Source organism: Capricornis sumatraensis, chromosome 17, assembly GCF_032405125.1.
Source record: "Capricornis sumatraensis isolate serow.1 chromosome 17, serow.2, whole genome shotgun sequence".
Taxonomy (NCBI): Eukaryota; Metazoa; Chordata; class Mammalia; order Artiodactyla; family Bovidae; genus Capricornis; species Capricornis sumatraensis.
In genome coordinates, this window is record NC_091085.1 from 42,639,951 (window position 1) to 42,651,731 (window position 11,781).

At 33.1% G+C, this 11,781-nt stretch overlaps 1 protein-coding gene across 2 annotated transcripts in view; it reads right to left on the reverse strand.

The window, feature by feature from the left end:
• The window catches only part of BLTP1 (bridge-like lipid transfer protein family member 1), a 183,745-nt gene extending 172,709 nt beyond the window's left edge, over nucleotides 1–11,036 (reverse strand). For both annotated transcript variants that reach the window (XM_068989706.1, XM_068989705.1), the window contains exons 1-4: nucleotides 10,940–11,036; nucleotides 8,215–8,331; nucleotides 7,143–7,221; nucleotides 6,058–6,122 (exon numbers count right to left, since the gene is read on the reverse strand). In XM_068989706.1, the coding sequence (XP_068845807.1) occupies nucleotides 6,058–6,122; nucleotides 7,143–7,221; nucleotides 8,215–8,331; nucleotides 10,940–11,036 (358 nt within the window). The remainder of the gene's footprint in view (nucleotides 1–6,057; nucleotides 6,123–7,142; nucleotides 7,222–8,214; nucleotides 8,332–10,939) is intronic.
• Nucleotides 11,037–11,781: the final 745 nt, after the last annotated feature.

Here is an 11,781-nt window from a genome sequence, read left to right on the forward strand (position 1 = left end):
ATATTTTTAAAGTAATAAAACATTGACAAAGTAAAGAGAAAAAGCTGATGTCACTATAGTATTTCAGCTTGGCATTCCAAAACAATCTGAATTTCTACATCCCAGTTGCATAACAACAAAGAGATTTTATGCCAAGAAGAGCACAGTGCCATTTACAGAGTAAAACTTTACCCCAATATAGCCATAAGTGTATACTAAAATAGACGTAGTAAAATGTTCAAGTTATAATGCATTAAAATATCACACTGGTATTTGAACTTGTGCATCACAGAAACTATGACTTTACAAATAATAGTTTGTTTTTAAAAAACTACACAATGCTAAAACAAAGATTTCATGAATTGTAGGCTCAATAATTAATAATAATTTCAAATAAAAGATGTAACTGTATTAAAAGTTAAGCAAGACAAAATAATAATAGTTTAGCCATTACACAAAGTCAAGGACCTTTAGTTCTTCCTCAAGGGCTGAGCCATGTCCTCTGAACTCTTCTGCAGATACTGAAATCCCTATAAGGGGGAAGAAGTTAACTGTATGCTGTCCACTAGCACGTAAACCACAGACCAGCTAAAACCAGAAGGGTGATGACGCTGACTCCCCATTACCCTACCACCAACCAATGAGAAGAATGTTTGTGAGCTGATCACACCCTGCCCTTTGAACACTGTAAGACTCTCTCCAAGGTGGGACACACAGTCTTGAGGGCATTAGCTCCTCTAGCCTGGCAAAGCAATGAAATTATTTCTCTCAACTTCATCCACAACTCTGACTCTGAGATTTAATCCAGCACCAGTGTGCAGAGGCCGAATTTCAGCAACACACATATACAGCCTCTTTGGGGGAAAAAAAAAATTGGGAAAACCTACACTAGATTCTCTAGGAACTAGAAAAAGACAGTAAATAAACAGTAAAAAGGATGTAAGACTGAATTCCTGTAACATTGTTTGCAAATGTTATGATCTAAGGCAGTACATTAACCACCCTTAGCCTCATTCTCTCTATAAAATGAGAATACCTCTACCTACTTGTAAGATGATTACACCATAAATACTAGTTCTCTTGCCTTAGCAGGTCAAATTCTTACTAGTCATGTTGATTTATAACAAATTTTCTTCTTTTTAAATAATCTTTCATTTCATAGTATGATATAATGTTCATCATAATAATAAAAACAGCTCATCTCTATTGAACAGTTGCTATGTTCTAGGTACTGTTCTAGCCACTTTACTCAGAGAATTTAATTTAATCCTCACAACAAACCTAGCAGTCAGAGCCCAAAATTATATAACTCAGAGGAAGACTAATATCCAGGTCTCCAAATACTAGTTCTTTTTAAACACAAAGTAGAATTACTTATCAATTTTATCAATAAATATAATGGCTATTACAAAAGCAAAAATGTTATTGAGCCCTGAAAACAAAAATGTATCAAAAGGGTCCAGGTATTTCTTGGCATTTTACAAAAAACTGATCAACAGTCATACTTTAAACGCAGTATTTAATTGTTAAATTCTGGTAACACTAGATTTCTCACTGACATTTATCTCTCCTGGAAATTTTAAAAGCAGTTTTTAGGTTTCATTCATTCTGATGACACTTGGAGTCAAACAGAAAATTTTAATTAATACATAATTTAAGAAAGGTATAATCAACTGGTTCTTTTAAATCTCTCTACGTTAATAATGTTCTACACTTGAAGGCAGAAATCTTCTTCTCATACTTCTTGTCATCTAACATTCATATGATGAGCTTCCCAAATTCATTTGTTAATAAAGTTGTTCACTGTTATTCAGTTGCTAAGTTATGTCCAACTCTTTGCAACCCCAAGGACTGTTGCACACCAGGCTCCTCTGTCCTCCACTATCTCCCAGAGTTTGCTCAAACTCATGTCCATTGAGTCAGTGATGCTATCTAACCATCTCATCCTCTGTCGCCCCCTTCTCTTCCTGCCCTCAATCTTTCCCAGCATCAGGGTCTTTTCCAATGAGTGGGCTGTTCGCATCTGAGCTTCAGTTTTAGCTCAGGGTTGAATGAATATTCAGGGTTAATTTCCTTTAGGATTGACCAGTCTGATCTCCTTACTGTCCAAGGGACTCTCAAGAGCCTTTTCCAGTACCATAGTGCGAAAGCATCAATTCTTCAGCACTGGAACTTCTCGACGGTCCAACTCTCACATCCATATATGGTTACTGGAAAAATCATGGCTTTGACTGTATGGACCTTTCTTGGCAAAGTGATGTCTCTGTCTAGGTTTGTCATAGCTTTCCTTTCAAGGAGTAAGCATCGCCCAATAGATATAAGTACAGACATATAAGGCTCTTAACAAGCAGTTAATTTATCAGGGAAAAAAGTAAATAAATGTTGTAGAACAGTGTAAGTCTCCTGAACAAATAGCTAATTGAGACTTATTCTCCACAGGGAATTCAGGAAAAAGGCACTATTTAATTATGCAATTGGGACACATGTTATTTGTAGTAAAAAATCTAAGTGCTACCAAGTGCTACCAAGGCCTTGTAATATACTCAGAATCAAGTCCTTTCAAAAATTGTTCAGGGATTTTTATTTCCTTCATGTATTTAACAAACAAGATTTAGATGCTACAAATTTAATAGTACTAGATTATATTAGGCTAAAACTTCTAGGCAACAAAATAATAGGGACATACTTTACCATCACCTTTTCACTCCTTAATAATCTAAGAATTCCTCTGGATAAGAAGGATGCATGTCTAGCTAGTCTCTTTCTTAAAGAACTTGGATCAGTTATTCTTGACCCTCATTCAAGAATTTTGGTGAAGAGCAAACCACTTTAAGGAGATGTTAACATTTCATGATAAAATGAAGTAATTATTTTCTTCAAAACAAAAGACTATAAACAATTATAGAGGGCATCCCCCATATCAATGAAAATTCTGAAGTGGGCAATCCCAGTAGGCCTAGTTTACAACCTGCAGGTACCTCTGGATACTGCAAATGCCTTCATTCCTCTCATAAGCTGTGATAAATGTTTATTTATACATAAGAATATTCAAGAACCCTCTTGGGCCACATCTGACTAGGCTATTTAATAAATACAAGGGACACTAGACTGGAAGTTAGCAGACCTGGGTTTTTGTCCTGATTTTAACAGCTATAATCAGAGGAATTTATGATTTTTCCATCTGCAAAATGAGGTGGCTTTGAGGACATTCAGTCCAGTTCATTTCAGTTCAGTCGCTCAGTCATGTCCGACACTTTGCGACCCCATGAATCACAGCATGCCAGGCCTCCCTGTCCATCACCAACTCCTGGAGTTTACTCAAACTCATGTCCATCGAGTTGGTGATGCCATCCAGCCATCTCATCCTCTGTCGTCCCCTTCTCCTCTTGCCCCCAATCCCTCCCAACATCAAAGTCTTTTCCAATGAGTCAACTCTTCGCATGAGGTGGCCAAAGTAGCTGTTTCCAAATTGATGATGGATTTTGAGAAAAATCGGTTGTTTTCTGTGTTCCTTGGAATTCTGGAGTCAAGAGCATTGGGTGGGGTAGTGTTAGGTCAAATGGGCCTCCTCAACCCATTTCCCTACAGCTTTATCAGTTCACATTATCATTTTAAAACACCAAGGGGGAAAAAATCTGCAATAAAACTTCCAATGCAAATATAAAATGGGGTGGGTTTGTTTGTTTTACCACAAACAAGCTATATAAATGAAGAGAACTTTTGTTTTGGCTCCACTGTAACCTTGCTTGCTGAGCCAAGGGAAGTCCAAGTTTATCTTAACCAACATGTAAAAAGAAAAAAGATTAAATCAAAACAGCAAGACCTTACCACACAGACTGCAAGATTAACAGAAGCATGACATGCTGAGGTAAAATACTCCCCTAAAGTAATCTATCTCTAAGGCACAAACTAGATGGACTTTTCAAACTAAATCAAGGGTAGAAATACTGGGCATGCCCAAAATTAAGTAAATGTGTTAGAAACTAGAACTGAACTCAAAAGAACCTGGCTCTCAGGAATGAGCTTTAACCACCTCTAAAGTGTAAGATAGCTTTAATTAAGTACCACCTTTAAGACTTACAGTCAAATAAAAAAAAGAATCAAGAATATTCTCTCCACAATACCTAAGCAATGTAGGAAAGTGCTTCAAAACTCTGAATTTATTCAGATTTCATATTAATAAAAAGTCAAAACTTAAAAACAAAAGATACCCAATGCAATAACATATTATCTAAAGGACATTTTATTCTCCTGTGAGAATGCTTATAGTTACTACTAAGAAATGGGGTAAAAAGGTTGGTTTAACAATGAAAATTCCAAAATCACAGGTAATGACACAGAGCCATTCTCAATCACAGATTAGAGACTGCAAAAAGTCTCTTCCAAAGGTCCACAGAACACTTTTAACATAAGAAGTCACTCAGCTTCTGTTTAAAATTATCTAATATACAACTCTAATTTTTAGAAAACTTTTCCAGAAATGGAATTTGCCCATTATTCTTTCTAATAATTCTGGTTTCATTAACTCTGCAGATGTCAAATTCTAACCCATTAATGCCAACATTTTCAAGGTAGATAGAGTACATTATGTATTATATAGGAGGGATGAAAGATATGTGGGAGAAAGGGATTGAAGTTTAAAAAAAAGACTAAACAACAGTGAAACAATAGGGAAATCTAAAAATAATTTAGGATAGCTCAAACTTTTGCTAAGTTTTAAAACTTTCAGAACTTTCAATCTATTTTCCCATAGAAAAAAACAGTATACATCATGATGAGATTCCTAGGGGAGCTCACTCAACACAACCCAACACTTATTTGGAAACTTCCAAAATCATACAGAAGCAACCACCATTTCAGAATCTCACTGGGGAGCATGAAACACAGGTCCTCCTATCTAAGAAAAGGTGGAGGGGGTTTCATTCTCTTTTGACCCTACACTCCCAGGCGGCACTTAAGTTCTCCTTAAAAGTAGTTATCAAAATATGGTCCAGGGACCTCTGGGGGGTCCTGAGACCCTTTCTTGGGGAACACAAAGTCAAAATTATTTTGATAATAGTATTATACTAAGATATTTCACTTATTAAGAGTCATTTTCAAATGAGTGGACAATGGGGTTTTTTAAAGGCTATAAGAAGTATATGAATATGAAAGCAGAGGTGAGAATTCAATTACGTTCCATTAGGACAGACATTTAAAATATGTGCAAAATTTAAAATGATATCAGTCTTCTCACTATAGTTTTGCTTTGGAAAAATTATTCTTCATAAGGTGAGCTATTTATTCTAACATGTAATGGATTATAAATATTTCTTAATGATTAAAATGTTTCTATAATGACCAGGCTTAATTTTGAATGCAGCAAATATTAAACAGATACAACTTAATAAATAAAAGCTCTTCGGAATTCTCAATTATTTAGAATGTAACAAATCCTGAGATCAAAAATGTTTGTGAATTACTATTCTAGAAAGTAAAGACAAGGTCTCCTCCTTGAGGCCACTGGTGTGGTTAACGTAGAGAAGAAAAGTTACAGGCACAGACAGGAGCACCTAGAGTTGTGAAATGAACAGGTGAGCAGAATATACTCAGATAAAATTCTGATGATAAAAAGCAGAAACAGAAGAGAGTCTAGAGTACGCATTTCCTCTTTTCTACACATCCTTACCATAGTAGATAAATGCGAATTAGTAGCAATGTTACATAAAAGTATGAATAAAGCAAAGAAGCTAAAAAGATAAGTATCTTAGTAGAGTGATCAAAGAGTGCTAGGAAAGCCACTTTAACCACAGTATGGGATTAAGTCCACAGATGTAATAGGAGGTAAGACTAGAAGGGTCATACTGAGAATAACCCTAAATAAACAATAGACTAAGGAAACTAAATTTAACCATGCAGTGGAAAGCTGCTGAAGGATTTTCAGCCAAGGAAGTTAAAATCAGTTCTGTAAATTCCAAAGCTTTTAAAAATATTTTTATCTATTACAAAATGTGAAACATTTCAACATCTACAAATCAAAATTCTGATTATATTACTGAAGATTTCAAACACATGAAAAAATGAAACCCTGATGCTTACCATGTTGCTTCTGCTTTGGATTATACATTTTCCACCACCGAAAAATTATAAATCCATCTTGAATTCTAAGCAAGATAAATTACAAAATTGAAAGCTTAAACAAAAATTTATTTAACTCATTTCTTAGTTATTATAAAAAGCAGGAAATTGATAATAGGGAAATACAGAAAACTGGACACTAGCATACACAGGAAAATAAAGTGTTAACAGAAAAAGCTTTTTCTTTTTAAAGTGATATTTTTAAAATGAAGTTAAAATTATATAAACTAAAAGTCAAATCTTGAAAGGGAAATATTAGCACACAAAGGGAAAACTTTTAAAGATTTTCTTTCATTTCTATAATGATGTATCACTTCATATCCCCAAAGGGTGGAATTATAGCCTAACTTTTACTTTTAACTTGAAAATAGTTGTAGACTCACAAAGAAGTTATCTCTACTGTTATAAGTGAGGTACAAGTGCTGCCAAACTCTAGCACTTCTCAACTAATTTAGTGTCTCCAAATTTATCCAAGTAACAAATTTTAAGAAAATCACATGAATAGTGTAAGCTTTTCTTTCAAGGCTTACAGAAGACAGAATACATCAAACATATGAACTATCATTTTTCATTATATTCAATTTTCATCTCTTTCATAAGGTAAAACTAGAAATGCTAGTAACGTTAAATTATTCTAAAAACTGACTATCTATAAAAAAGGGATAATGGATAACAGATATCAACACCCCTGATCCTTGCTTATATAACAAATGACCACAATGAATTCTACAACAAAAATGGTCAAGTAATCTAATGCTCAATTTTTAAAACTAGGGATGATATGAGATTGTTCATTTCTATAAGCTGCTATTCAAATATGATTTTTTTGGCCAGTGTAAACCTTAGCTAAATTAATTCATGGATAGAAACTTTAAAAAAAAAAATCAATTCACCAGGTTTGAGTCACGGAAAAAAATGATTGCTGATTTATGGTTTTATTTGAAAATCCAACACTGTTACTATGAAAAAGCAAGCCATATTCAATTCAGTATTATAATCAAAAAAGTTTGTAATATTTCAGATTTAAGATGGATATTTATTTTTACCTAATAGACATGTCTTCTGTAATATAATAGATTTCACGAACCATGACTTTTCCAGAAAGAACAGAGAAAGAAAATGAACCTGTTGTAGGAAAAAAAAAACCCAGCAGCAATTAATGTAATTGTTTTGAAAAACAGTGGAGCCCTAAAAGCTTTAAATAATCTTCACATTCAATTTATTCAATAATTAAATGTTCTTTCCCTACTTCTTTCCTGATATCCTTACAGCCTTATTAATCTTGTCATTTTCCCCTCAAATATAACAAAAAGTGCCATAGATATCATTACTATGAACTGAGTTACTAAATAATTATTTGAGGACGTTAGTTTAACAGCTACTTCCTATGAATAATTCTCTTAATTAGGCACAGTCATTAAATGAACCCAAAGCAGTTCACTATTTTTCTCCATTAATTTTGGTGACTCCAGGAACCAGTCACTGCCTCAAATTAATGAAAGACTACCTATGTTTGAGAGAACTTTTATTTATGACCACTAAGAGGCGCCCTAAGGAAGAGCAGAAATATTCTATTAGGTGGTCCCTCACCTCTTTTTCCCAGTGGTTCAGGGTTTTTCCAAAGAATATGACTTCCTAATATACCCTCCTATCTACTTGTGAACTTCCCATTTATAAGTAGGTTAAATTAATAACAAAAGCTACAAAATGAAGTACACAAGATGATTCCACTTAGTTACAGATTTTTTAGGCATCAGATTTTTTAAAAAAGCAAAACTTCATCAAGCATTAGAAATTTTCTTTGGATGGTAGAATCATGAGAAATATCCAGTTACATATTTTATACGTGTCCAGATATTTCAAATTATTTTAATGAGGATCTCTGGTAAGCCAAAAAAGTCAAAAGGCTACTACAGAAACACTTTGAGAAATAAGAACGAGATAAAGGACATAACCAAATGGTAGTTCAACTCTAGTCAGAGTACTATATTCGAGAAATTTCAGGTAGATTAGTTTAACTTTCATGAAACAAAGTAAATTTTTAAAGCTATTGTGTGTTTACAAAATAAACTTAACAATTTCCAGATTACACAGAAGAAAAAAATTACTCAGACTTACCAATATGAATATAGCCATGCTTGTATAACCTGTTAAGAACCAGTGTTAAAATAAGACCAACATTCCGAGAATTATAATAGGTGAGATAAATAATCCATCCACAAGACAAAATAGTAGCTGTTGGAAAAAAAGAATGCAAAAAAAGGATCTCACTATACATTTCCTTTTGATCACCTTAGCATTTTAATAAAAATTTGTTGATCATTTATCATGTTCAGAAACGAGAAGATTTTCTTCCATATGGTAACATGTCCTCTTACAATACTTGAATTTTTAAAACCAGAGGTTGATTCTACTTTACCTACCTTTCAAATTCATTCTCTTTAGTCATTCACCAGAAAAATACAGATTTCAATCAGATCAAGTAAAACAATGTTTCAAATAAAACTGCTTTCCTTTTTTTCTGTTTCATTTTACACTACTTTGTACAGTTTTATTTATTAAACACACACAAAGTGTTTTGGGAACAGAAAGCCCATATTTCTGAATATTCTGGAAAAAAAAATCTACTTTTATTAGACTCAGAGTTCATTCCTAAGCTATTTCCTAAAGGCTACAGTCACTTACAAAGAAAACTGATGATTTTTTTACATCAGAGAAAAGTCACTTTTTAAAAAAATCAACAGTCTCTGCTTTTAAAATACTGTTGGAAAGAACTGAGAAATTTAACCTACTTAAAGGCATATCTATATTGAATAGGCCACCAAATATCAATACTATTATGTTGCAGTTGGTAAGACAATAACTTACTTTTAAAGAACACCATTAAATACGCTTCAATACATGGTATTCTATATTTGACCATTTTTCATGAAAAGTTTATAGTCACTTATAAAATTTGTAATATTCCTCCCCAAAAACCTAGCTCACTAATAGATAAATGACAAAATATAAGAAAGTATTTTTTGATAAATTTTCTTTTACTTATGCATTTGAAAAGTGTAACTATTTTCTAGATTAAGACAAAGTAATATAAAGCAATTTAATATATGTAACATTTTAGCAACACTGTATTAAGTTTGTACTTTTAAAAAATTATGTTAAGATACCTAAAACAAAGCAGTCACTGAGAGTCAAAATACATCATTAATTACTTATGGTAGCTTAGACTGATGTTAATAGCTTTGAGGTAGCAAGTGCTATGATTTGCCCATAAAAATTATTTCTAGAACAATTCTTTTGATGATACAATGTTATTTTAAAGTTAAAGTCATCCTGTATTAATTTTTACCGTGAATCACTGTGTGAACAGCAAGTTGCTATGGGCTCTTCAGAAAGGCAAAGGTATTTGCTGAGAAAGCATGCTCTCATCTCAGAAAGTAGACCACCTGGGAGCTGTGGCCTTTTCAGTGTATCATGTCCCTCCCTGCTCCATGCCCTTCTATACTGTAAGACCATTAATAAAAGAGAGAGATGAAACAATCCCTCATTGTTTTCCTGGTTGTTGCTACTATTTTCACCTGAAAGAAAGGAGCTGTATACCATGCAAAAAAAAAAAAAACAAAACCAGCAATTCTAAATGACAGGAAAGGGGGCACACAGGATATAAGAAAGATGTCTGCCTTTAATTAAACTAAAAGATAATTTTCAATGCTGTTTTCATGAAATTGTATTTCATAGTATTGTTCTGCACTTCATTTTACTTTTAAGTTTTCATTATGATAATTTAGAATAATTCATGTTCATCAATTAGGGGAGAAAAAACAAAGTTTAAATGGTGAGCCAATCCTACCTACAAACCATAAATCATTATAATTCCCTTTATATACACTTCTCCTCTATTGTAACCCTATCACACAACATCATGAAAGAAGCACAAGCCTACACCCAAGAAAAAGAACAGTTGTATAACCTGTGTAAGTTATTTAATTTTTATGGGTCTCAATTCCCCAATAGTTTAATAGGAAAATATCAGCTACCTTCATAAATCTGCTGTGAATATAACTGAGATAACATATGCAAAATGCCTGTGGCACATGGTACACAGATGTTAATAAATATTTCGTCAAGAAATATTACCATTACCTCCCTTTCCTCTCTCACTCCATCTTGCCCTCCCTATTTTCCTCTCTGCACTTTTCTAATTCTTATGCTAAAATTCAAATCAAATAGCGTGAAAATTCCATGAAACATCTGGACAGTAACAATCTACAGTAATTGCTTCCTTCCTCAATACTTGATGTATTTCTCCTTATCTGTTCATATTCATTCACTCACTCACACATCTTCCCTCTCTCTGCAACTTAATTATATACTGCTTTGTATTATTTGTGTACACCGAGAAAAGTTCTGGAATATAAGACCAAAAAAAATCATTACTGGAAAATTCCACTGTCAGGTACATAAGAAGTGAGCACAGAGGTAAGATTTAATTAGGCAAAAACATTTACCAGGAGAATTTATCACTTTATAATAAAACAAAAGTGTTTGTGTGTATGTTAGGATGGGAAATTGAAGAGCTGATCTGAAACAGGAAAGAAAAGCTAGGTCTCTTATCATCCCACTTCCCCTAACACAGACAAGGAAGCAGTCTAAGGAAAACAGCCCTCAAGAGCAGTTTCCAGAGCAAATATTCATAGAAACACAGATTAAAATACTTGTCTCCAAAAAAACAAACAGATAGTATTGTAAGCACTCTAACTTCAGTAAACTACTGCTTAAAATCTGGCAGCTGCTAATCCATACACAAAAAATAATAAAGTACAAGAAAATATATTCTACTTACCAACAAGGAGCCAAACAACATTTGAATTGTGTTCTGTAAGAAAATCTTCTAGTTGAGTGATACTAGGAACAATACTCTCATTCTTCCTTTGATCCATTACTAAAATTTTTCCAGAATAGCATCTAAAAGGCCTGAAAGAGTTCCAAAGTTAAATTTAGAATTTAACCTATATAAGGGGAGAAAGGTGAATTTAATAAATGTGGAAGTTTATTAAATCATATTTTGCTTTCTTCAAAGACAGGAATGTAAAACTAAAACAATAGTAACAAAGATGTCCATGTTTCTACATAAAATATAAAACAATGTATCATATTTTTAAAGTCCTGATTTCACCAATCTAAGTATGAATAGAGATCCAAGTTCAATTACTAAACTCTGGCTCAAAATAAGAGGGACATAATTAGTCTTAAATCTAACCAAAGATATTTATTCTCAACAATCAAGAAATATCAGTCATCAATGTTAGACAAATTCATCTAGACTTGTACCCAAAACTACCACTTAATTATAATGTATTTATATATTAAGCTTTAGTAATCCTTCTTAACCTCTATCAGCTGTGTATTCCCATTATTCCATGAAGAAACAATCTTCCTAGTTTAAATTCATTCAGATAGAATTTGGACACTAAGCAGATCTGCTATCAGACTCTCAGGACAAAATATAATACATGTCAAATTGTGACCAGACATGTGCAAATGTGTTTACGTGTGTGTAACTGAGTATGTGTATGTATGTGTACATGTATATGTGTGTGTGTATATATATATATGGACTGAGAATCAGCAAAAAGGAATGCAAGTTCTTTTTTTATGATCTAAGAAACAGAAAATTATCCCTCT